Source organism: Molothrus ater, chromosome 13 (genome assembly GCF_012460135.2).
Source record: "Molothrus ater isolate BHLD 08-10-18 breed brown headed cowbird chromosome 13, BPBGC_Mater_1.1, whole genome shotgun sequence".
Lineage (NCBI taxonomy): Eukaryota > Metazoa > Chordata > Aves > Passeriformes > Icteridae > Molothrus > Molothrus ater.
In genome coordinates, this window is record NC_050490.2 from 18,393,193 (window position 1) to 18,420,904 (window position 27,712).

At 44.8% G+C, this 27,712-nt stretch overlaps 1 protein-coding gene across 7 annotated transcripts in view; it reads right to left on the reverse strand.

Moving 5' to 3' along the window:
* MEGF11 (multiple EGF like domains 11) overlaps positions 1-27,712 on the reverse strand; it is a 253,952-nt gene that overhangs the window by 78,077 nt on the left and 148,163 nt on the right. For all 7 annotated transcript variants that reach the window (XM_036389486.2, XM_036389485.2, XM_036389488.2 and 4 more), the window contains 4 exons: positions 15,346-15,592; positions 13,322-13,442; positions 8,139-8,275; positions 2,767-2,979 (listed from right to left, as the gene is read on the reverse strand). In XM_036389486.2, coding sequence (XP_036245379.1) covers positions 2,767-2,979; positions 8,139-8,275; positions 13,322-13,442; positions 15,346-15,592 — 718 coding nt within the window. The remainder of the gene's footprint in view (positions 1-2,766; positions 2,980-8,138; positions 8,276-13,321; positions 13,443-15,345; positions 15,593-27,712) is intronic.

The window sequence follows — 27,712 nt, forward strand, 5'->3', positions numbered from 1 at the left end:
TAATTATCCTCCACACCTGGGGATCACAACAAGTAGCCAAGAGCTTAAACTGCTCCTGGGGAAAATAGATGGCTGTGGGTAAATGAGTCACTTTGGAATAACCCAGTTTCAATATGAACAAACACTCAGGGAAGGATGGGAAAAGAAATGCACTGTATGGGACTGGTTAAACAATCAGCACGAAGATTTGTTCAGAATTTGGAGTGCCTTTGGAAAAGGTCATTTTCCACCAGCTCTGAGGCTCCTTGGCTCAGCAATTGACAGCACTCTGCAGAGCTGGTGGAAAAGTGGAGAGCTGAAATCCCACGGATGAATGAAAGAACATTTACTGACCTACAGCTTGCTGGTATCTCTTTGTTCCATAACAGCAGTGATAAGATGTAGGAAAAAGGGAGATTTTATCAACAGAGAGACCAGACTCATTTATTAAGGAACTAGAGATTCCATCTCAGCAGAGGATGCTGCAAGGGACGCTGACGGAGCAGTGTTGGGAGGGAAGGAATAAAATGTTCCCATCAGACAGCAAGCAGGCACAGGCAGGGTGTGTAGGAATGACCACATGCCCAGAAAAGAGCTGGGGGAGGATTCAATCCTCCCCCTTTCTGAGCTCTCTCAAACCTCTCTGAGACCTCTTCTTTTCTCACAGCTGGAAGGTGCACGTCTCTTCTTTCAGGAAAGATCCTCTGGCAAATTCACAGAGCACCTCCCAGGTAGTTCTGAGTAACACAGGGTGAATTCTTTCACCCTCCAACCCGCAGTCTTATCCCACCTAACAGACTCTTAATGAATTGAGCACATGGCTGACACTGCAGCCAAGCTCAGCCTTGCCTGTGGCCTGCAGTCCTTCCATTCTGTTTCTACCTTCATGGAAACAAACAGGTTTCTGCAGGCTCAGGAGGGGTGAAGACACAAGTGTCAGCTGCTGACCATGAGCATATTCTCACCCTCCTGTACACCTGCAGAACATTTTACACCTGAGGAGCAATTCCACTTGGATTTGCCACAGTGCTGCAGTGATGTGACATGGAGGAATTCATCCCTCAGCTCCCCCTGCAGTAATTCCTGAGGCATCCCCCATCCTCAGTACAACACAGCACTAACCTTTGTGTATAATGTGCAGTTCTTGCCTCAGGGATGGTATTTTTGCAGTGATTTCATGATACACAACATAATCAGAAGCGATGGGAGACTCTTGTACAGAGCTCCCTGGGAGCCTCAAACCCTTTGGATCCTGGCTGTCAAACCCAATTGTGCTGGAGCTCTCTTGCTGCACAGGAGTTGTATCACCACAATTACAAGTTTTAAATAATCCATTGTGAGCTCTGACTTTCATGTAAGCAAAGCCTCACCACTCACAGCTGAATTCACAAGGAAAATCACCTGTTTGTTTCCAGGACTGAGACAAATAGGGTCTACCTCAAGTGCACAGACAGATTTCCCTGAAGTGTTTGTGTGTGTGTCTGTGTGTGCACACAAATGAGGTGCCATTTTTTGCACACATAATTGAGTGTGTTTTTATTTTAACAGCAGCAAGATGGCAAGGTGGGTTTGTCAGCATCAGCAGAACAGTCAGGTCCCCACCTGTCTGGTTCCAAACTGAAGAATGGCTATCAAGGGCATTTTTGCCTGGGCATCAATTATCTCCACCTTCCCCTGAAGCCTACACAACCCTAAACTGGCTCTGCCTGCTGAACAGCAATGGGCAGGGAAAGGAGGGAATCCAGAGGGAGCTGAGGGGCTCAGCACTGTGCAGGTGAGGAAATGTGGCTCCAGAACATCACACAGCTCAGGCCAGGGGGTTTGGCTGTCCAGGCCCCCCTTTACTGCAATACAGGGAGTGAGGATTCTCCAAACAGCAATTCCAGCAGTCAGTAAAACAAGGCAAGGAGCTACTTAAGGTAACAAAGAGGATAATAGGGAAGAGTCTTAAATTCTTCCTTCTTTTCAAGGTTTGGAAAACTTATTCAAGCCTAAAATGGAAAAGCAAATTCAAAGTGCTCAAGTCTGTTTGTGGCTCTGCCTCAGAGTAAAGAGAACCTCAAGAATCAGATCTTTAAAAAAGCAAAAAAGGGAATAAAACATCAAACTCTGACCTTTTAAGTGAGGCTCATTCCATTGTAGGTATAATTCCCTAATATTTATTTTCCTGAATATTTTCCTCAAACACAAAGAGAATGAAGAGCAAAAATGGGCTCATATAAGGAGTCTATTTTGACAATGTCAACCATGTTACAGTTCCACAGACTGACTCAGGGATATTGATTTCAGTCTATTTATACATTGGCCTCAAGTGTTTCCAACAAGGTAATTTGCCATGAGACATCAGCTGAAGCAAATTAGGTTTCATGTTGAAAGTCCCCTTGCTGTCTATAGATCTAACAGGCAAATCCATGTCATAAAAAAGAGGGAAAGTGATGGATCTGAGTAAATATGTATCTATTTTTTAAACTTCATTGGGTTATTATCCACACATATGAGCATCATCTGGTGGTTCTTATGCCTGAGGATTTACAGGATAAAGCTGTATGTCAGGCTGTTTCAGGTGTTACAGAACTGTAAATAGATCCATGCTTACTATCTGGCTGGACTGAGGCTTATGGTTCCAAACCTGAGGTTGTTTAAATCAAAATTTTGCAAACCAGAGAAACTCTCTGGGTTTGTACTTAAAACTACAGAGAAAAGGACAGTAGGTGTAGTTAGCTGAATTTTTTCCCAATGCTTTTATTATACCAGTCCCTGCGCTAGAACATTACATGACGTACATACCTGAGGGTGTTGGTAACATTGCAGGGGCATCTCCTGTTGCACTTGAGGCCATAGAAGCCTTCAGGACACATTCTCTCCTGGCAGTGGATGCCTTTGAAGCCAGGGTCACAGATACAGGCCCCGTTGACGTGGTAGCACTTGGCGCCGTTCTGGCAGGCGCAGGCGTGCGCGCACTGGAAGCCGTAGGTGCCGACGGGACACTCCTCCTGGCACCTGCCACGGCACAGGACATGGGACCAGTTACACCCACAAGGCCAGCAGGACATTGCTTTTACACAGGAACCTCTTTGTTAATGAACTAAATACCACCCAGAGCAATCCCTGCTCATTTATGGAAGTAGCACTGAACTGATGGCATCACTGGAGTGATGGGGTATCTTGGGCGTGCAAATTGCTGCTGAGAGAAACTGCACTCATCCATGCCCAATTACATCCTGCTAAATTTGCATCAGTTCATGTTACCTTCATTCACAAAATGCATTCTTCTTTCCTGGACCTTGACAATTGTGTTCATCAATCGTAAGAAACTGAGAGGCAATAAAATATTTTATTATAAAACCCTTCACCTGTTTGACTTCTCTTTATCACAGGAGTACTGCGTACCTCCCTTGAATGGCCCTCTCAGTGATGAGGAGGGATAAAAGGGAAAGTGTATTTAGCAATATTGAGCAAAATGTTTCCAGCAATGCTTTAGTTTTACTTGCCCTCTTTGTTGACATTGCATCAGTTTTGTACCAACAAGGAGAAAAGAAACCCCTTTGTGTTTTGAGTGTGTTCTGAGTAACTAAAAGCTTAAATTTGCTATTCTTCTCCTACTCCAGGGTAGCTCAGTAGTATAAAATCTCCATAAAAATCACTTTCATGCTCCTTAGTGGAGAATCTTCTTAAAAATTGCCAACATTTTTAATATTTGATGCACATAAAATTGGAACTGCAAACACTTTACACAGATTGTTTTAAATTGCACCTTCCATGCACTGATAAAAATATCTCCCTACTTGGATATGTTCTGAGATTGTCAAAAAGTCTGTTTCCTTGTCCTACACAACCAATTTAAGAGTTCAGATTATTTCCTACTTGGAAAAGCTCAGCTAAGGTCCTGAAGAAAGCAACTGATTGTGTGCTTGCCATAATTCAGTGGTTTCAGAATTCTGCAATGAGTCAGTACCACAGTTTACATGATCCACCGTGAAATACAGATAGGCCTTTTCAGTTAATAAAAACAGAAAAAGAAGCCCAGAAAAGCCCAATTCCCTTATCACATGGATGCCAGGCATTGGAAATTGCCTATCAGCATTAATTTAAGCCTGAGCATTGATTAAAGTGTATACTGTAAACTCAGTGGATGGAGGCAATTGTTAAATGTCTTTCTGCAGGTCATTTCACAGCTGGCAGGTGAGAGTTAATATAATGATCAGTAATAAAAGATTAATGTGTGATGCAAGCCAGGCAAAACTGCAATGAACACAGGCAGTATATAAGAAGGGCATTAGTTTTGCAGCTTCAGATTATCACGTTTTACTAAAAATAAATGAACACAGCAAAGGGCCTGCTGGTGATTTAATTCCAGCAGGCACCAACGCAGCTGCTGGTTGCAAATCCGAGTTGAGGAGTTCATACGAGACCCACAGTGAGAGGAGTTTGGGACAAAGAGGGAAAGAATCTGGAGAGGCACCAGAGAGGGAGAGAGAGAGAGCCCTGCTGCTCTCAGGGGGTTCAGCTGCAAAGGAAAGAGCCAGCAAAGAATGGGAACAGTGGGGCTGGAACACTCTCAGCAAATGAAATGCAAGGAGGAACAATGAAGCTCCTCATGTCCCCACTGCTGCACAGACCCTGAGTGAGCAGGAGAGCTCTGAGCTCCACGGGGTGAATTCTTAGTCAATAGTGCACTGTATCATTCTATATTTATAGAGGATGAAGCATTACCTAGCAGGGAGAAAAGCATCTGGAAATGAAATATTGACGACCTAATCCATTTACATAATTAGCCTTTTTCTACTAACAATTTAACCAACTTATTTATTTGGAGATCAAGCAGCTACCGCTAATGAATTTTATACAAAGAATACTAATAATGACTCCTCTGGAACATGAGAATAATCACAGCAGGAATTAGCTCTCTACTTAAACATCTTTCCTTTGCAACATATCAATCTAATGTGTCCATAGCACCATTAACAACCAGATACATTGTTCAATTAAATTACAAAATGAGCTGCTAAGCCCTAGTTATGTTTCTTGTTTAATTTACATTGCTTTCTGCCTATCTGGGGAGATTCGTATTATAATATCCACTGAACTTTAATATGTACCATAATTATTTGGGTTGGGATAGGATAATATGGCTGTCACCTGTAGAATTAATGGAAGCAATTTCACAAAATATTAAACAGAAGACAGCATGCTTAAGAGATGAACTTAGTACATACTCCTACATTTCTCCCCACAATTTTATTTTTTTAAGAAATAATACTGCGAAGTTTTTTAGGCTGTCCTCTTTGTTTTGGAACAATGACCACGTTTATGTAGCACAGACAAATATGAAAAGCCAAAATGCACTAACCTGGAGATAAGAGATACAAGTACAAACACGACAACAGGAGAGTAAATCTGCCCATACAGTTCTAATAAATGTGAGATTTATTCTGTTAAGATTCAATCTTTCGATTTAAGGGCAATATGGAAAACAAAGCTAAACCAGCATGTTCACTTTTCCTGTGAGCCACTCAATTCTGAAACACTCCATTCTCAGCTTCTAACTGTGCCTCTGCTATTATTCCTTTCCAGTTTGTAAAACACACATTTCCATGACAGATCCAGTCATTTCAGTGAACACAAAGCATCCTGCAGTTATTAACAGTGCTGCCAATTTCCTAGAGATTTAGTGCAGTGCCACCCTTGGAAAACAGGTAGGGAACAAAAGTGTGGCAATTACACTCACACAGACCTTTATGACCATTTCATCTGCACAGATATTTATCTAACTGTGTGTTATTATCTTCTGCACATGATGATGAACTGGAGCATTATATAGTACTTACTGACAATTTTAAGATGATAGTAGGTAAAATGTATTTATGTCTTTATTGCTGTTATTCGCAGTATCTGTCATTATTGATATTTTTTTCAATGCCTTGTAAAATGTTAAAGCAGGCAGTGTTTTGTTGTGTAGCAGATTTTCCTGCTCTCCTTTTTGCTGTGACACTGCAACAGCTGCAGGAGATGCAGAGGGTAAAACAGACTCTGAGCTAAGCTGGAGCTGCCTGGTCTGTCCCATTGTCCCTGTGGTGTGAACACAAAACCAAGGACAGACACTCAGACTCTTTAAAGACCTTGTCCCTCACAGAACTCAGTGGGCCCCCAGGCAGGTGAGGCAGGTGTGTGCTCAGAACAAACCAGCACAGCCAGTACAAACCAGGGCTGCCCAGACCCGAGGAGCAGCACAACTGCAGCTGGACACAACAGACCTGAGGTTTCCCCTCCCTTATGGAAGGAGGATTAAAGGCTGAGAGATGAACATGCTTTGATTTTGCAGGAACCTGTTGGAAAGGTGGGAATTTCTAGGCTAATCCAATTTTACCATGCTGCAGCAGAGCTTTCCTAACTGCCTGTTTACCTTTTCGATCCTCTTCTCATTCATCCTTTCACACACCTGCATTTCTGCTCTCCTGCCTCTCCTCTCAGTATCTTTTACTTCCCTGCTCTGGGATGGGGAAGGTGAGCCATTCCCAAGGGTTTTGCTTGGATGCAGGTCCAGAATGTGACCTTCCCTCACTTCTTTTCCACTTCTCCCAACTGATTCTGCCTTATTTTTTTACTCTCTTCCCAAGTTACGTCTCTCTTTAGAGTCTGAATGTCTCTCACTTTTCTCCAAGTACAGACCTCACGAGTCCACACTCCCTTTGCTCAAGGACAAGCCCTGTGAGCTCCTGCCAAGTCTTCCCTAAGGTGCCTCCTCTGCCCAGTCTCTCCCTGTGCTGCCTCCTCCAGCCCCTCTCTGAGGGCAATCAGCAGCAAAATCCTCTTCCCATGTCCTTTCCTCATCCCCAACAGGATGCAGGCTGCTGGCTGGGAGCTCCCAACAGCTCCAACACTTGATTGCATTGATCCATCCACAGCCAGGAATCCATCAGGGTGGGCAACAACCAAATGAAGAGAGCAAGAGAGGCTCTGTGAGCCTCCCCCAGCATGGCCAGCACTGGGAGCAGCTTGGAATTCAAGTGTGGTCCCCACTGTAAAGGCCCAGGCTGCACAGCTGCCTCCTTCAGTCTCCACAAAGAGAAAGAGAAACAGGAATGATATGGTACCACGTGTCTGGAAACAGTCTCCAGATGGAGAATGGGGAAGAGAGGCACATTGATGTCTTCTCCTCTAAATTACTTGGAAAAAATTAGTATTTCCTCCCTATTCAACCCCATGCAAATCCTGACATAAACTCCAGAGCCCCCTCCAATTATAACTGTCCATAAAATGGAAACAGGGAAGCTCCACGTGCAATGGGAAGGAGCAGCTTTCTGACCCTCCCACAGGGCTGAGGGTTGGATGCTTGTGCTCCAACAACCTGCTGATTATTCAGTGAGGGCAGAGATGAGAAAGTCCAGTGAGCTTTGTTGCATAAAAATGTAATTGTAGCATATGTCAGTATACAGCTAATAAAAAAGGGAATATAGAGGAGAAAGTGCTTTAGCACAACATCCACTGGTGAGCTGTGCACCTCTGCAAACCCTGGTGCCACAGGTCCTGTGCAAAGTGCTCCTGGGAGCTGCTTTAAGTGCACTCCCCAACCTTTGCTAGCCAGGATTAGCTGCAGGCTAAGCCAGCACGTGCTGCAATCCCTCATTGACTTTGCTGTGCAGTCATTTTGCTGAATCCATGACACCTTGGTAAAACAATATTATCATCTGCTCTGATCGATTCATGGGTGAAGGCTCTCCTTTATAAATTTTGAGGATTTATCACCTTTTGCTGGTGGCTGAGATGGATCAGTGCTACAGCAGCACAGAAGAATGAAGGAGACATTAAACTGCAGCATTGCTTACTCTTGAGGATATTAATTTGTATAAAGATACTTCATTTACATATCTTGTAAACATGTAATGCTCTCTATTAAATTTATCACTGTAAATATCTAAATTAAATTTAATCCATTAAATTTTAAAAGTTATATTAAAAACCTCTGTAAATGGAGAGCATTGCCAATAAAAAGTAATAACATTGCCACATTTATATTGCTTGAAGTGCTTCAGAAGGATGAACCTAATTGGAGCAATAGAAACATAACACCATTTTTCAGGGAGGAAGATTGTCCTAGAAGGGATATAAATATTGACAGTCCATGGTTAAAATGAAAGGCTTTGGGGGTTGATTTTTACCTGTCTCCTATATAGCCAGCTGTACACAGGCATTTTCCTGTCACGGGGTCACAGTGCCCTCCGTTGTGGCATGGACAGTCCTGGCTGCAGTTAATTCCAAAGGTTCCAGGAGGACAAGGCTGTGCACACACCAGCCCCTGGTAAGGTTGTAGAAAGAGCAATATTTCAGTCAACATTCATAATGCAATAAATTTCTCGATGCAGCTTGGAATTTTATTGTCCTTGCTAAAACTAGATGTAAGTGTAGCAGCAATATTTTATCTGCATAAGATGTGCTAACAACAGTCTGAAAACTCTGCTACCACAGTAAATGCCTGCCTGGCCTGACTCCAGAAGGGATTTTTCTCACCACTGCACACTCAGGGATAATTCTCTTCCTTGGATCTCCCCCACAAACTGCAGCTGGGCTTGCACTGCCCCTTGAACAGCCACACCAAGATGGGGGAGAAGTTGAAGGCAACCAGAGAAGTCTACAAGGCTGCTTTGTGCTCCTGGGGTTTTTGTGAAATGGAGAGTCTGAAAAGCTGCACAGAGAAGGTTTGGGAAGAAAGGGATTGTTGGGAGGTTTGGGGAAGGAAGGGATTGTTGGGAGGTTTGCTCTGGGAGGGTGTAGCTGTGCTGGTTTTGATGGTCTGTGACAATCTCTCCTGTTCAGCCAGTCTCATTCATCCAACCCAACTGGAGGCTGGAGATTCCTCTACTGCCCTTCACACCCTTCACTCTGCTCCCTCTGCTCTCTCCAGCCACACATCCATCTCTCAAAGCAGCACAGAATGGATCTGCCAGAGCTTTGGGAAAGCCACAGGAATTTTGCAGTGGAATATCTACCTAATCCCTAAACAGTGACAGGATGCAGCATCCAGCATCCTCCCAGCTCTTTATCCCCAGCCTTGGAGCCACATCTCAGTCCCTGACCTGCCTCAACTCCACATCCCATTGTATGCTCCCAGTCCTCTGCTCTCCTGCCTCTTTATTCCAGTCTATTCCAAATCCATCCTTTCAATCCTCTCCTCCACCCAGACCCAAATTCTCATCCCTGTTTCGTCCTTCCCCTCCCTGCTCACCCAGCCCTGGGAGTGCAGCACAGCCAGACTGTCCCTGCTGTGCCCCTGGCACTGCTCACAAGCAAAGCAGCTCCCAGGTAATCCCTGCTCCAGCTGCTCAGCCCCAGGGCAGCGAATGCTCACCCTTGTGTGGGGCCATGTCTTTGGAAAATTTACCTGCCAGTCTCAGGTGGTTTCCCCCCAGGTATCCCATAATGTCTCTGCCAAGTATCAAGGCCTTACAAGGATTTCCCCAGACTTTCTTAGAAGTTGTATGAATGTTTTTCTCCCTGTGAGCAAATATAAAGCCTGAGGCTGGCATCCAACTGAGGAACTTCAGCCAAAACAAGTCTGGCAGTGCTGGGATCTGAAGTTGTGGTCCTATAATGGAAAATGTTTGGCATCTGCAGCAAGTGGTGCTGCTGCCAGTGCCACCACAGTGCCCAGCATGAGACAGAAACAGTGTCTGGCCACAGGATTATTTGGGTTTAATTTCTCTGTTTCCCTAAGCAAGCCCTGGGGCCTCTGGGTTTTGAACAAAGCACGTTATCAGGCACAACTTATTCAAAGTAAAAACCAGGAATATAAGGGCTGCCTTCACTCCCTGGGGCTTGGGAAGTTTAGCTGCATCAACAGCCCCAAAGTGAAGAGGCTGCTCTTCAATGTCACCATAAAACAGATACTTTGAGCCTTTCCCAACCAGGGCTATGTGGCTCCTTGGCTGTAAAACAGACAGGTTGGCCTCAGTTCAAGAACTTTCAGATTACAGAGTTAAAAACTGGTGTCTCTGGACTTGAGTAATACACAACACTATATATCTGAAAACCTAAGTGTCCATTTATCTTGATAATAAATACTTTCTCCCTTCATGTCTCAAAAGGAACAGGATTTCTATCAACAAATGATGAGAAAGCAATACTCTGGGATGCATCCCCCTGGAGCCAAGAGAATCTTTAGCTGTACTTTCTGCATTAATATGTACTAAGGGAATTCAAAACATCCCTCTCTAGAGGATCAAATGTCAGACCAACATTTCCTGCTGCTTATACATCTAATCAGCAAAGTTCACCCCATCAGCACCTTTTTAAGGCCCTGATCTCATCAGCTTCTGCTTTTGACATTGTTTCCTGTATTTTGTAGGACAGAAAAGATTTTTTTCCTTCTCCATTTTTGCAGACACCCCCACATTTAAAATCCACAACAGAAAGAAAAATAGACAAAAATACAAATGTTGCTGCACAATGGCCAGAATCAATAGGAGAGAAGTGATGAGCAGAATGTGCTGTATTTCCACAGCCCCACCATGCCTTGGGAAGGGGGTCTGGGGCCAAATAGGGGGAGTTGCCAGTGACAAATGTTCTGTCACATCAGGAAATATTGCTGCTTTCCTGAGCACAGAGATCTAGTCCTTCAAAAGGGCTTCTGAGAAGCGTTGTAAATGCTAAATTAACTTCTCTCCCCACTTCCTGAGAGCGCTTGGAGAATTTAATATTGCAAATGAGAAAGATGTATAGAATTAAACCTGTAAATTGTTAATGAGGCCCTAAAGCAGCCACCCACTAAACTCCACAGCCACAAAGGCACAGAAGTGGAAAAAGCCCAACGTGGTGGGATGCTGGGAGCCATGTTCTGTTGACTGTTCAACAATAGAGGCTGTTGGCCACCATCCTCCTGGTGAGGAACCCATGGGGCAGTAAAGTCCCACAGGACACCATCCAAGGAACTCCTGCTGCTGGGAGATTCAGCACTGGTGGGAGGAAAGAAATTACAGGTCATAAAAGAACCAGGCTTTGAAGATGGCAGATCCAAGGAAGAACCTCAGAACCCCAGAACTTCTTCCTTTTAAAGTCAATGCCTTCCCTTCCCCATCCCACCAAACCCCAAGGGAGCTGAGCTCCTGTTAATAAGCCAACCTAGGAAAGGATAAAAGTTGCAGTTCATCCAGCAGCAATAAAGTCCAAGTGGATTTGCACTTGTATAAATCTAGGGAGAATTCTCTCCTTCCAAAATGATGGTATATTCAATATATATGTGTGCAGTCTCAAGCCTCAAAATCAGCAAGTAAAATTCCTGGTGTCACAGAAACCCGTGGTGTGAAATAAAATGAATGCTGTCTAGCAATCCCATCTCGCCTGCTCCTTTACAGCCCCCTCATGTCTCACTTCCCAAACCCTTCCAACCACCAAGAGTTAAAAATATAGCATGAAAACACACTTGTTATCCTCTCTGTACACTGAATTACAGCTTTTCATTAAAACCCTGGAGAGACCCTTTATACTTAAAATCTCAACATTTACAAGCTGAGTGCTTTTACTTATAATTTCAGTTTCATTCTGCAGAATACTTGATCTTTCTCTTCCATTTTCAGTTATGCTTGTTTCAAACATCAATTGTTAACTCTAGGGTTCCTCCAGGGACAGAGCAGCCAACACAGTTTTCAGAAAAGTCTCTCTGGGCTCCTAAAAATGCATAAAAGAACTCCAGGCTGTAAGGAATTGGGCAGGACTGGGCCAGAATACAACCACAGCTGCTGTGCAGTGCTCTGGTTCTTCTTAGGGTCTGTGCTGCATCCTAAAAGACATCTAAAAATTCCTGTTCTATTCTGCTATTCTTATTTGTTTAGTGATGTTTTAGCTTTGAAAAAGAGGAGAAAGCTCCTGATAAAATACAAGTAAGGAAGAATACAGCAAAACACCTTAGATCCTGAGAAATCTTGGCATGCAGGAGAAGAGATGAAAAAAGTAATATTTTTATGTGAATCACTTCATTGATCATTTCTTAGGGGGGTAGTGCCAGAATGGACTGATAGGCCCTCAGAAATATGTGAATTGTTTTCCTAATGCTCCAGCACTCAAGGAAAGAATCTTTCCTTTGCCACCACTGCTTGCCAGGTGAGGGCAAGGGGCCATATTCATACTTCTGACAAGTTTTGCCTTTGTCATTTGAAATGGAATAACCTCATCACCACCCTTGCCATGATGGGTGGTGTTAGAGAGATTCCAGCTCTCTAGTTAGAGATATTTACCACCAAAAATTAAGGACAGCAATGCTGTCCTACAGAACATTGTTGCTGATGTACTGCAGCATCTCATAGGTGGTGCTTTTGAACTCAAAGCAGTTGATATATGTATAAATGGAAATATATATGTATAAATGGATATATAAGTATAATGGAAAGGATAAACCTCTCTCAGCTTTTGTGTGTTTGAACAGGTAGAGAGTCCCCATCACAATTCACAGTTGTGGGATGATCTGCAGGGCTTTCCATGTAAAAATAAAAAATTCAGAGTACTTGCATGCTTTAAAATCCAGCAAATTTGCCAAGAGACTAATTGTCAGATAGAGGAAAAATGCCAGGAAGTTTAGTACAGCTAAATGGGATGAAGGCCTCTGAGACTTGGCGTGCCCCAAGAGAGTTCATTATTACATTATTGATAAAGTTGAGGACTTTGAAAATGCTTGGCATTGCTTTCCTGACACAGAGGATTAAAGGTTAGGGCAGCTGTCTCTCTGCAGTGCAAGCCCTGACACAAGCAAATCTCTGGCAATCAATGGCAGTGGTGCCTGGGCAAGGACAGGACACTGAACTGTGCCCTGGGCTCAGCTCTGCTGCCTGCCTGAGCCTTGCATTCCCCCTGGCTTCCCCCTCTCCCCTGAAGGGGGGAGAAGCCCCCTGTGCCTCTGACAGTGCTGAGCTGGGCTTTGAGCTTTCTGTCCTGTGTCAGGGTACTGTGTACAAGGCTGCAGGGAATATTCCAAGGAACTGGAACTCACAGACAACCCTCTTGTCTTGTGGCATGCTGTTGTTTTTAAACTCTGTGATGGCACCTACCAGTCAGAGAATCCCAGAACCACCAAGGCTGGAAAAGCCCCCCAAGATGATCAAGTCCAAACATTCCCCCTGCACTGCCAAGGCCATCACTAACCCCTGTCCCCAGGTGCCACACCCACATGTTTCTGGACACTTCCAGGGAAGGTGGCAGGTCCCAAAGTGGTGGCCTGTCTGTGCAGGTGCTGTGCACACCCAGCAAATGTGGTTCCAGTTTGGGAATTGTTAGAGCCTGGCTGGCACACATCAGCTGAGCCAGTGAACAGTGAACACGCAGCTCCAGCCCCTGGGTGAGGAGCAGCAGTACCCACCATCCATCCAGCAGGACAGGAGCACTCCCCAGTGATGTGGTGACAAACGCCCCCGTTCTGGCAGGGGCAGCGCAGCTCGCACTGCGCTCCGTGGCTGCCGGGGGGACACCGCTCCTCGCAGCTGTGGGGAGAGAACACAAAACAGAGATCAGCTTGCAGAGCTCGCAGGGAACAGCAAATGAGCAAAACACAAACACAGCTCATCATGGGAGTGCTCATGCAAATGATGAACCCTCAGTAAGGCTCAGCTGGCACTGCCAATTAGCTGAGAGTCCTTTTATTTCTGCTGGGGCTGATTATGTGCCATGGATCCAGCCCTGTAAGGCTGATGCATGTGTGTAACCTTTCTGCATGTACCAAATCCCACCCATCTCCACAGGACAGCCCATAAGCATTAAAATAGCCCAGGAAAATACGAGTTGCAGGATGAAGCCTTCAATATGAATTATATGACATGGCAATAAAAGAAGCTGCAAACAGAATAAAAGGACGGGATTAAAACGCTTGAAATTCCTCCAGTCACTACTGAGTGTTAACATTTGCAGTGTATAATGGACTGGCAAGGACTCAACATCATTTAAAGGCTATTTAAGTTCACTGAGTCTCTCTCAGTACTTGTGGGGGGCAATTTTGGGTGTAATCCCTGCAAAACCCAGGGTCTCCTACATCTGCACATCAGAGCTTTCAGCACCGAGGTTCTGAAACGACAGGATGCAGTCCCCCAGCTGGCTGTCCTCTGATGAGAATGTCCCTACAACATCAGGGGCTGGCCCTGCTGGGAACTGACCCCTGATGTCAAGGGGAGCACCCCAAGAGTAAGTGGAGTCCTTAGCAGTGAGTGCTTCACGACTGAGGTCACAAGTCTAGGAGGAAATCGGGTACTAAATAAAATATTCACAAGGCCTATCACTTATTTATGAGGGTTAACTCTGTCCTTATTTTTTACCTTCCCCTTCATGCAGGTCAACAAATAATAATAGACTGCAAAAGTATTAACTCACCTACAATAGATCTCCCACCAAATTCAGTGACTAAATTCTCTTTTCCCCTTAAATAATTCTGAAAAACATAATTACTTCTGAAGCTACTGAAAGATCTCTAATGAGAACTGATGTTACACTGTGGGCAATTTTAAACAAGAAACTATTGCTTGCTGTCCTAAAATTAATATGCAGATTTTGTGAATCCTACTGGTAAACTTTCCGTGTGGTGGATGGGGATTTAGCTACATGATTCTCGTTAAAGTTAATAGGAGTCACACCGCTAAATCCTTGCTCTCTGTGCTTAAAATTTACCCCCTAGATACTAAGCTGATATAGTTAACAGCAATGCTTTCTCAGTTAGATTGAAAGTCAAATAAATTGGGGATGGAAAAGTCCCATTTGATGCTGCACTGGACTGCTAATGAGGGGAGAGTCCAACTGCTTATCAAAACTCCACTGTAATTTGGATTGTATTCACATTCTGGAATTAGGAACAGGTAGAGTTGTTGCACAAGTTGGAACATATAAATTATTTTTAAGCTTATTTTAGGACTATATTTTATTTTAACAGCATGGAATCATAGAACTCCAGCATGGTTTGGGTTGGAGGAGACATTGAAGCCAGATCCAACTCCTGCCATGGGTCGACAACTTCCACTATCCCAGAATGCTCCAAGCCCCATCCAACCTGGCCTTGGACACCTCCAGGGCAGCCACAGCTTCTCTGGGCACCCTGTGCCAGAACCTCCCCACCCTCACAGGGAACAATTCCTTTACAATATCCCATTTATCCCTGTTTAAGGCCATCACCCTTTGTTCTATCACTTTGTCCTAAGTCCCTCTCCAGGTCTCTTTGAAGGCTGCCTTCAGGGACACAGGTATAACCAGCAGCAAGAACAGAGGTTCTCTGAAATCCCGTTCCCTGGTTTCTCCAAAGGCCAGTGTATAACAGGGTGTAAACTCAGCCAACTCCTCCTCGCGTTAAACGCGTCTGACCCACGCCAGTTCCAGGCAGTCCCGGCGCGCTCCTGCCGCACTTACAACACGCCGGTGTAGCCGGGCGCGCAGTGGCACTCTCCGGTCTGGTGGTCGCAGGTGGCGCCGTGGTGGCACTGGCACTGGAAGTGGCAGCCCTTGCCGTAGGTGCCCGGCTCGCAGAGCTCCTCGCAGCGCCAGCCGCGGAAGCCGTCGGCGCACACGCAGGCGCCCGTGATGGGGTTGCAGAGCGCTTCGTTCTGGCACTGGCAGCGGTTGCTGCAGTGGGGCCCCCAGTGCTCGCTGTCACAGCCTGCGAACGCACACGGAGTTACCCACGGGGCACACGGGGCTGCCTCACCCCACAGCCCCGTGTGCACCTCGGCCAGAGCCTTCCAAAGGAGCCCCCGCTCCCAAATTGCCCCCTTGACCCGGCTTTAACATCTGCCCGCCCCCGCCCCAGCTTCAGCATCTGCCCCCCAGAGTCAGCTTCAGCATCTGCCCCCCGCCCCAGCTTCAGCATCTCCCCCCAGAGCCAGGTTCAGCATCCCCACCCCAGAGCCAGGTTCAGCATCCCACCCCAGAGCCAGGTTCAGCATCTCCCCCCCAGAGCCAGCTTTAGGGTGCAAGGACACAATGGCACCACTGCTATACCTAAAGTTGAGGACTTGTTTAACACCTTATTGGATCAGGCCTGAAATCTTTTAATATCCTGTTTCTTAGTGCTCTTAGATTGCTGGAAGGAATGAATTTATAGTGGAATTAGATGCAGAGGGTCACATCCTGCCTGCAGTGCACTTACAGGTGGTGCTGCCAAGCAAATCGTGTCGATTTAATAATGTCATCAAATATTGTGTCTTTGTTATGTTCCCATAAGATAACATACAAGATAATCTAAAGAAAGCTTTCTCCTTGGTGTTGTTTTCTGAATTATTTATTTATTTATTTACCTTTGTTGTCTGGACTAAGTAGATGGGAGGAAATAAAATAACACTGGAGGCAGGACGTCCTGAGGCTGCCCAGGCTCAGGGATGAAGGTATGGAGTGAATGTATCAGGTAATTCCTGTGCTAATAACAGCAACACAGAAGGACCCCAAACCCTCTGGCCGCTGACATGGAGGAGGTTCCATATGGAATGCAGTAAGGCACAGGGAAAAAACCCTTGTGACAATCCTGCCTGATCCCTTCTCTTTGGAAGAGCACGTGGAGGATGGGAGAGGGAAGTCAGCCCTACAGGAACAGGTTTTCCTGATTTGCTCTTGAAACAGCACCTGTACAACACCTCTTTGAGCTGCATGCACTGAACAGAGCTCAAGCAGGCACCTGAGGTCCACGTTTCCTCAGCAAAAAGTCTGCAGGAAAACAAGGATTTCTTCAGCAGCCCTACCCTCCACTTAGCAGCCTTTCACCATAGCTGTGGCAAGGATGAAGAAAATCCTCCTCCTATTCAGAACAGGCTACTGGGAAGGACACAGCTACTGATGGCTTTCCAGGCACAGCTGGCTGTGCTCAGAGCTGGTTTCAATTTCACCACCAACCCTCCTGCAAGTGGTGTAAATCCCACTGCCAGGCAGGAGAGGAGAGTGGAAACCCAGCAACAGGGCTGTCTTCACAAACTCTTTTGTTTGCAAACATGGAAACTAATCCCAGGTGACACAGGCTGCTTCTCAGCCCTGGATCTGTTTCCAGGATTAGCGAGGTAAATGCAAAGCTCACTTAAGCCTGGTGCTTTTATCCTAGAAATTACGTGGCCCTCTCCTCCTACAGTACTTGGCTATAAACCCACACTGGAAAACAGCTTATATCCAATCATTTTGGCAATATTTTTATTAATTATCCCTCATTTTGGGAAGGAGGGTACTCATTGGTCAGTGTGAGGATATGCAGCAGAAAAAGAAGGCAGCTCTTAGTTAATTTGCACCGCTGATTACCAGTTTACAAATTCGTGTTTCGTGAGCAAGTGTTAAAAGAAGAAGTAAACCCCCAGAAGACAATTCCAAGGTCTCCAAAAGATCTGCAGGGTGTTAGGGGATGCAGGTGCAGAGGTTGCATGTCCTGCAGGGAGCAGAGCACACCGTGTCCCCCTGTGCACGATCCCACTCATGCCTCATCCCAAATCCTTTATTGCTTTGCCTCACTTCCCCCCAGCTGTAAACAGGGATGATAGCTCCTCTCTATCACCACTGGGAGCCAAGCAAACAAAATCTTACTCTTTATAAGACTTAAATTATTACTGAGAATCTGTGGGAAGAGATGATCTATCTTTATTTCACATAGACACTTGCTAAGGCTGTGTGAGCCTTCTGGGGCAGGGAGCAAAGCTGCTGGAGCTGCTGGAGTTCCCCAGCAATTTCCATTCCAGAAACACTGATTTGTTTTCTGCACAACTTGAACATCAAGGGATGCAGTTCTGCACCTCCACAAAGGACACAAACCTGAACCACACAAGAACAGCTGATGTCCCTCAGCACAGGAAAGTGGAGTTCAGGGATCAAACTGCACCCTGTGTGCTCTGGGGATTGATTCCTGCCTTCCCACACCTCACATCAGAGCCCAAAATGCAGACTGTGGCTTCTTCTGAGCTGATACAGCTCCAGTTGCAATTAATTCCCCTAATATGAATAAGTAACACTCATTACAAGATATTATTCTATCCTTGCTCTTTCATGTCTCAGGTGGGTGCTCCAAGCATCTGATTTGTCTGCTGGGTTTGTGTTTTTCACTTTGAAAGGAAGTGAAGGAAAAAGAAAACCATTTGTAGGAAGGGAAAACTATTTCCCATCATTAGTTCAAGCATCTTGTTTCAACTGTACAGTGCCTGCCTCAAACACAGCTCCTTTTCTGTAAGTCCCTCCTGTTTGAACACTTATTTACGAGCAGTATTTGGTCACGTTTGCTTCCTCCCTGTAGCAAATTTTACCCCACAATCTCAGCAAAGGGAATTGAGTGAAATTCGTTAGCAATATGTCAGTGTAAAATTTGGTTAATGAAATTTCATCCTCACCTGATTTTTTACACTGCAGCAACCTCACATGAAAATAAGATCTTTGCTGCTCAAAGTTTATCAGTTGTTGTTGCTTTTTGTTCCCTTTTCTTTTAAGTCCCACATTGCAGTGACTCCAATGACTCCAATGACTGTGGAGTCATTTCATTGGAACATGGGGTGATATTTATATAATGATATAATGATAACTCTGAGATCTGCACTGTGGGCACTTCTGTACCTTTAGCAAGGTACATCTACAGGTAGATACAGGGATGATAAGCTGAAATCCAAGTACTTATTCATACAATTAACTCCACTGAGCTCAGCAGGCTCACTCAGGTGTGAGAGTAATTGAGTGTGTAACTGGCTACAGGACTGGGATCCAGTGGCTCCTGGTAGAGAGTTATAAAACAGAAGAAACAAAGACTTCAGCAATCAAAAGGTATTTTTTTCTCTACACATGAGTGTAGCAAATCCTGGCTGGTGTGTGACAGTGACTCCAGGTTCTGGGACAGAGAGCAGAGCAGGTGCAGAGCCATGGGATCCTGCTGCACTTTGGGATCATCAGCAAGGCCTCCCATGAACAAGGAGAGACCATTTTAAACCCCATCCCCAGCCTAGCACAGTCTGCTCTTGTTGATTGCCTCAGTGAGTTACTGTAATAGAGATAAATAATAACAGCAACAACATGTGAACAGAGAGCTGATTAAAGCTCACACGAGCGCTCTGCTGTAAATGCAGATGCCATTAAAAATGTCAAAATGATACAGAGACTTTAACCAGACCATCAATAAGGAAAGCAACCTGAGAGAGGTGATGTCAGGGAGGTACAAATGGTCCCCTTAGCTGCATGTGGGGACGTCAATACCGTGAGGGATGAGGCTGAAACGGCCCCTGTTCTCCTGGGAGATGCTACATTGAAGGGAACTGCCATATTTCAGGTACGTGCCACATTCCCTGGCAAACGTGCTAACTTCCTCACTTTTTCACCTTTGGAAATGTGGCTGGAGATGAGCTGTCACCAGTAAAAATGAATGTGGCTCTGTGAGGGATGAAGCTGGTGCCCAAGCACAACCACACTGGTGTGCGCAGGGTGCTGTGACAGGAGAGGGATTCTCTCCTCAGAGGAGACTGCTCAGAGCAGCACCAAGGGTTTTCCTCCTATTGCCACTCCCACACTGAAACCTCAATTCCTTCCTGAAGTGAGGGCTAATTCCTGCAGGCTCTGCAAATAGAATCATCAAATCCTAGAATCCTTAAAGTTGGAAAAGACCTCCAAGATCACCAAGTCCAACTTTCAACTGAACAACCCCATGCCTACTAAACCATATCATGAAGTGCCTCATCTGCTTGTTTCTGAACCCTTCCAGGGATGGTGACTCCACCACTTCCCTGGGGAGCCTGTTCCAGTGCTTAACCACTCCTGCAGTGAAGAAATGCTCCTGCAGGAGCTATGCATGGCATCTTGTTGGCAGCTGTGTCCTGGTAAATACACATTGAGGACACAGGGGAAGTGCTGCTGTGCCCCCCAAGGGCTGCTTTTCCCTGTAGGGATGAGGAGGGAATTGCTGTGCTCTGGGTCAACAGGGACACCCAGCACCCGGTGCAGCAGCACAAGTCAGGCACAATGAAGCAAACACAGGAGTTCGAAAAGGTAACAGATGAATAAAAGGACTCCCAAGGAAGGGGTGACATTTATGGAGTGACTTATCCCAACGAGAGAGAGTCAAAAGTGCAGTTCCAGAGCTTTTCCATCACTGCACACACACCATTAACATGAAAACAGAATCTTCTATCACAGCAGCACCACTACCTGTGGTCTCAAGGTCTGAGTTTATTCTGCTCTCAGCATCAGCCTCCCTGTGGCTCTTTTATAGCCAGGGCCAGTTCTGTATTGCAGGTCTGCAAAGTCAGTGGGATGCTCACAAACATCCTGCACAAGGCACAGCTGAAAATCCCACTGTCTGACTTCCTTGGCCCAAGGACTCGGGACCATATTGGGCTGATGGGGAACTTCAATTAATCCACACCTTAAAACAGCTTTCTACAAATTTGCTAAAGCACAGAACACGCTCATATTCAATAATCAACATTCTGGAATATTTCCAAATTCAGTTTGTAATGTTTAAATGAAATACTAACCCTTAAAAATGCAAACAGGAAATAAAATTAACTTATTAAATCTAGGAGGACATGGTTTAAGAGAGATTATTTTAGAATTTACTTTGAAATTAGAACTAGGTTCTCCTCTTAATGTAACTGTAGTGTTGTAAAATGATTCTATGCATACAAATTGAGGTGAAATGTGGATTTAGCTCTGGGTGGGGTTTCTTTGTCTAATTCGGTTTTGGAATCAGATGGTTGACCCAGCCAACGCAAAGCAGGCAAAGAAACACCAAAAGGTAAAACATATTCCTGAACATAATGAAGGATAATTTAAAAGAATCAGTTAGGTTTTTATTCCCTGCCCTTTATTCAGCAGAATTACAGCCCTGTGTTGAGCTGGGTCTGCTCCCTGCACAAGCATGACTCCTTTTGGGACAGTTCAACACCTTTGCAAACAGAAGCCAAGCAATAGGTTTGGAACAAGGTCCATGAAGAGGGAATTCCCCTAGAATGACACTTCCCAGCACTCTGTGTTGGCTCTGAGCAGAGCTGAGCCCCTCAAGTGACACCAACACACTGCAAAAGGCATGAGCCAGGTCACTGACACATCACCTGCTGATCTGCTTGATTCCAACCCAAAAAACCTCTGTCTCAAAAGACTGATCTCCTTGGAATGTCTAACACACGTTAATAACACTCAAAATAACCCACATTTATAAAAGTGCCCTTCAAAAATGTTCATCCAAATGCTTAGAGATCGACATTGTAATTCCATCATTTCACCAGCTGGGACACCTTCCACTCTCCCAGCCCCAGGGGTGTGCTCAGCTGTCCCCAGTGAAAATTCACCGGTACTCAATCAGCCCATAAAAACTGCAATTTGCAGCTACTCAGTGCCACCCCTGGATAACTCATTACCTGCCTTCCTGGAAGATTCCAACCGTATGAAAAGCAATCTGAAATTAAAGACTTCAGGGCCTTAGCAGGACTCCTCTTACAGTTTTTCCTGGGAGCAGGCACGGGCCACTGGCTGTTTAATCTCTGTGCAGTAAGTGGCCCACAGGGAGGGGCCAGCCCTGGGCTCTCAGTCCATCACCCACGTGTCAGGGTTTGCTCTGTCCCTGCTGACGAACCACCTGAACATCGGCCTGATGACACTCTTAAAGAGATTTTTCTTATTCTTCATTTGCTTTCATTTGGTTCCCCAAAGCAAACAGGGAGCATCCCATGTAAATAAGACATTTGACTTATGGAGCTGGCGTCACAAAAATAAAATGTCAGATTAAAGGTTGGAAGGACAGCAGTAATTCAGTACTTGAGCCTATGAATTATGATATTTTCTTTAATTATGTGAGCACAGGGTACCCTGGCACTTGCTGACTTCTGAGCTTGCAGCTTTGCAGCCTTAAGGTTCCCAATCCTGGATTCCTTTTATCTCCAAAGCCAGACTTTCAGTCACAGCTCACACAATTATAATGAAGAAAATGGCAGTCTCAGTGTTTACCACTCTAAGACTGCCCAGAGAATGTATTTTGCATATGTAAATATGCATTTGTGTATCCACCCAAAAGGAAAACCCCTGAGGTTAATCTGAGGCTGGCAGGACTTGCAATCAGCCTCATCCTCCCAGTTTATGGATCAGTCTTCATCAGGTAGAAATGGAAAGCTGGGAAGGAAACATCAGCTGATTTTTCCCAAAATGAATAAATTATTACTCACAGGAAGAAATCAACCTCATTTTGTGTTTAGGGTTTTTTTTTTCCCCTTTCTTAAGGACAGGAGAACAGATTTTCATCCTTCAAAAAAGATTTTGCTGATTCTCCCTGAAGTTCCTGCTCTGAATCAGATACAGAACATGTGGCTGATTTTGGCCCTGATTTAATCTTGGATGATGATCTCATTAGTCACTGACTCTCTAACATGTGGTACCTAACTCAGGCTCAGCACTTTAGAGGCCCTGCAGTTTATTTAGTATCCTCTGAGGAAACATTTGCTTTCCAAAGTAATTCTTGTTTAAAGAACATTCCTCTGGTATTCTGTAGAATGCTTACGATGGTTACCTGAGGTTTGTCTTTTGGATAAAGGAAAACAAAATCACTCCAAGTTAAAGAAAAGTCAAGTATTTGGATGTCAGCCTCATCAAATCCTGTAATGAACTCAATATATTTTGGAACCAGTAAAAAGGAAGAAACAACTTCTACTCCTGACAGATATTGAAGTGTGGCGCTTACAGAATTTCTACTAAGAGTTATTTTGACAGACGCTTCAAAAGAAGTGAAAATTAGAACATTAAAAAAACCTGAGAATATTTCCTATTTCTTTTTGTAGAAATTACTGCTCTGTTTAATGAGCCTTTAACTCTACTGACACTCTGGATCTTACAAGGAGTTTAAAATCATGAAACGCTTCATAAGGGAGCGACAACATTCTATACAACACTGGCAGCTTGTCTTTTCATTATAATTTTTGTGGAGAAGATGCTGCATTCTTTAAAATGTTGTGGTTTTTTTTTTTTTAGTGTCATATTAATGGGAGGCAAAGTCTGTTCTTTAATTAGAATTTTACTGTGGTGAATTAAAAAATACATGGGCAGAGTATCAAGAGTCTAATAAAACTAAATGAAGATACTATCTTTCCTCTGTATGAAACCCAGCAGTCTTTGCTCTGGCAAAACTTCCATCAATACTTCATTATTATTGTCTAGGACAGGCTTGTAATAATAATATCTGCAAGTAACTTACTTCCAAATTCAGTCTTCCAACTGGGTAAAACATTCTCTCTCAACATCTGTAATGGACTTTAGATGTTTTCATTGACTGGGTAATGAAATTTTCTGGTAATGCCTCTGCACAGAAGTAAAATCAGTTTTGCCTGCAAGAAGGGGTAGAAATACACTGGATATGCCTAAAACACTGCAGGACAGGGTTAGGGAGGAGATGCAGCCTTCAAGAAGTTAGTGTTGGAGGGGCTCAGGGGTGGTGGCACCAGAGCTGCTCTGACCCTGCAGATTTGGAGCTGCTGACACAACAGCGGTGCCTGGTGCGTAAGAGCCACGAGCAATATCCATATGGGCTCCTTCCTACTCTAAATAATCTAAATAAACAACCAAGGCAGTTGTGGGAGCAGAAGCAAACCCCCCCTGGGTTCAGTAATTCCAGCTGACCTTGATGCAGTTTGGAGCAGACCCACAGGGACACTGGGAGCTGCAGGAGGCTGCCCAGGCTGGCTGCCCTTCAGCCACATCCTCCTCCAGGACAACTTCATGCTTCACCTGGGAATCCAGCACGTGGAAAGCAACTTGATCCAAACCCTGGTGTCACCTTTCCAGCCTGTGTGACTGCAGGGGATCCAGCAGGACCAGCCCTGCCCAGCCAAGCTCTGGGGATGTGCTCAGCTCCTTGTTTTTCACAGAGCACAAACCCAGCCTTGTCGAAGGTCACCCTGCTGATGTTTTGCCAGATAGGCAATATCTCTTTATTTGCAGTTAAAGCAGTGCTTAAAGGAGAAAAGCTTCTTGTCACTACAGCAAGGGGTAGAGGATGTTTCCTCTCCCTGTCCTTCCCATGCAGGGATGTGTCCCTTCTCTTGCAGCTGCTGAGCAGAGGGAGCAGAACTGAGACCTGGATTTGCTGAGCAGGATTGGCTGAGCACTGGGGAAAATCAAGACATGGATAAGGAAGAAATGCTGGATCCACCTCAGCAGCTGCAAATTGTACCATAAAGTTTCTCCTTCAGGGGGATGGATAAGCACATCCTTCATGCATAACATAACTCGCAGCCCTGACTCATCAGTCATTTTTAAGATGGTCAATAAGCAATTTATTTTATTGTGTTGATATTGAAACACAAAGTAAACACTATGGATTGTGGGATTTGCTTTTATTTCCAATAGTGTAGTTGGAGAGTAAAAAGAACCACTTATTCTCTTTGCTACAATTCCCTCCTAATGACTAATCATAGAATCTCGAATGCTTTGGGTGGGAAGGGACCTTACAGAACTTGTTCCACCCCTGCCATGGGCAGGGACACCCTCCACTATCCCAGGGTGTTCCAAGCCCTGCCCAGCCTGGCTTTGGACACTCCCAGGGATCCAGGGGCAGCCCCAGCTTCTCTGGGCACCTGTGCCAGGGCCTGCCCACCCTCTCAGGGCAGAATTCCTTCCTACCATCTAAACAAAATCTCTCCTCTTTTAGTTTAAAACCCCTCCCCCTTGTCCTCTCACTGGGTCACCTGTGCCCTGCTCTTCAACTGAACAATATCAGCTTAAAGGATGTTCTGCCCCAGCAACTGAATCTAGGAAAAATCTTACCTTTTCTAGTGTGAATTCTGTTACTTACAGACATTCAGAGAGAATTAGAGCAGCAGAAAGCCCAGTGGCCTTTGAAAAAGGGGTGTCTTTTATATCTAAAACAGTTCAAAGGCTTGCAAAAAGCTGTGTGCAGGTATCTACACCAGCTACTTGCTGTTCTCTTTTCTTCTGGGCATACTTGAACCTTCACATGGCTCTTTAATGTTACCTAATGTCTTCAAGATATCTTAAATACACTGCTGCCTTTCTCTTATAAACCATTAATAGTAATGTCCCTTTCAGGCACAGAAAAAGAAACAGTTTTTTAAAAAGTCTTGCCCTGTGTGACCCAGGAAAAACTGGAACGTTCACTCATCTAAACACATTGTGAGATTCAGCACAGTCTCTGCAAACCTTTCTGATATTTACCAACAGAAAATAGCAGGTCTGAAACTACTGGTGGAAAAAAAAGCACAAAAATACTGAAATATTAGAATATTACACTCTCTTTTCACATCACTCAGGCAGAGAGATGTGGGATGTGCTTTTAGTAAAGAGATAATCATGAGGCAGACAAATAGTGCATAGGTAAAATACCAGGAGCCAAAGCCAGCGTGTCCCTGGGTGTGTTGGGAAAGGCAGAGGACACAGAGCCCAGCATCAGGAGAAGTTTATGCCAGAAAATTTCCAGTGTCCCTAGAGCAGCTCCTTAGACTGCACCAGTGCTGCAGCTCTCCTGCACCACTTCTTAAGGATGCAAATGCTGAGAGAGCAGAGGAGCCTCAGCAAGCAAAGCACCAGCTCCAAGTGCTGGGCAGAACATTCAGGCACCTCTGCCTGTGTCCCTTCAGCTTCCTCTGCCCACCAGTGGGGCTTGGGGTTCCTTCTGGAGAGCCAGGCAGGAGGAGAAAGTCTTGTCTCCTAAATTATTGAGATTGGATGTCTAAACCTTGATATTTTATTTTGACTTCCCAACATGTTTCAATGTTGTTCACAGAAGCGTAAATTAATGCCAATTTCTAAAGCAGAAGTTGCTCTAAACTGGGAAGTGAAACTTTTTTGTTATGATGTTAAAAACAGACAATTCTTAAACTGTTTTACATTCTGAAAAACAGGCTGATCAAAACTGTTCATGCTCACAGTCAGTTAGGGGTGTAGTGAGCTGAAATGTTTTGACAAAATCCCAGCCATATGGAAGCCGGTGCTTCGGAACAGTTTCCCCATTGTGGATTCCTGCATTAAGCCATCAAGTGTCAGGCAGGCAGAAACACCAAATCATCACTCCACATGTATTTTCCTCATTGTTTACAAACAACCTGGTTGTGCCTGCAGCATTATCCATGGGTCAGCCTCACAGAAACCTGGACAATCCACACAGCAGCTCCACTTCCCAGACTCAGGGTGTCCATTCTGCAGCCCAGGGAACTGTGGAACAGCTTCACCCCTGGATTAATTTAATTCTCTGGTTTTTTAGTGACAATTGCCACTGACAAGGAAAAAACAAAACAGACACACATGACTTCCTGTCTGGGTGGCAGCAGGGAAGTGAATGGGATTTTGCTGGAAGAGAGCACAGCACCTGTGCATTAAAGGTTTTAAATGCCAGACTCCCTTAAAGGTTCAGACCTCTGCATTCTCCTAGTGGCAGCAGAGAAATACCTTAAAAAAATCACAGGGAAAAAGAGGCTGTCTGATGAGACCATCACCTAAATTGTCCCTGGCCATGCTACACAGTGCCATCAGCAGCACCTCGGGCTCACCCCAGTGCCCTTTGCAGCCGGGGAATTTCTTTCCATCATCTCTAATCATCTCTGATAAGGGCTGGCCTCTGTGGGTTAAGTGAGTGCCATCTGGAAAATGACACTGATTCCACAACTTTGCTGCTTCCTTGGCTAAGAAAGGTGCCCTGCTCCCTGCAGAGCCTCAGAGCAGAGCAAACACCAGACCCCCCAAATATCAAATAATCAATGAGCACAAGGAGGCACGAGCCCACAAGAGGAAGCACCCAGGGAAATGCTGGTGTTCCTGATGTCTGTGGGATGGTGACTGTGTGCTGGGTGGTGATTTAGGAATGCTGCTGACACATATGCACAAATCTGATGACACAGGAAATTAGCATCCGTTCCTCTCCCCCTGCTTCAGAAGAATTACTAAATATAGCTCACTCTTTAAATATTAAGGATATCTGCAGAATGTTGTTGTTTTTGAAAGGGTTCTTTCCTGACTGGATTTTCCTCATCAGGCTTAGTAATCAAGTTGTTTTATTTGGAATGGATAATTATTCGTTGAGTGATTAATTATTCAGAGTACATTACTAAAGAAAATTCAAAGTATGCTGGTGTAATAAAAAAGGGACAATATGCAACTATTTGGGTTCTAAACTGTGCAATAAGATCAGAAGATGTAGGGTCTGTAGGTTTGCAAATGTGGTTTTGCACATTTAACAGAATTGCCTCCATCACCAGAGTCCCATGCAAACACTGATTAATTCTCAGGGTCTGTCTATGACCTGGGAAATGAATTTAATCACCATTTCATAGAAGGGAAACTGAGACAGTCAAATTACATTAAACTACAAAACTCCCCAGAAAGGAAGTGATAGCACTGAGATAGGACAGCTCCAAGATCTAAAGTGTCAATTTATGCTGTAAGTACCTTGTAGTATATTTTTTCAGTACATTTATAGTCCTGTGCTGAATTAAACAGATAAAAAATGACTCTTTAATGTATACAGAGATCAATTAATTAAGTATTTCTTCTGTTTCTCATCAATAGCAGTGTTTAAAAAGTGGGAAGTTGATAAAAAGAGCATCCCTGGGATGCAAACTGCAGTGGGACATGGCTGGGGCAGGACTTGAACATCCTGGGCAAGGGACCCAGCCCCTCCCTCCTGCTCAGCCAGGGCTGGGACGCTGAGTGACACTTCTGGGATTCTCCCTCCTGGTTTTCCAGGTCCCAGCTCCACCTCTCTCTCTAAGGAAATCTGGGATTCTCCAGGTTTGTTTCTCTCCATTTGCTCCCATCCCCATTAACCCTGACAGTACTTCTCACA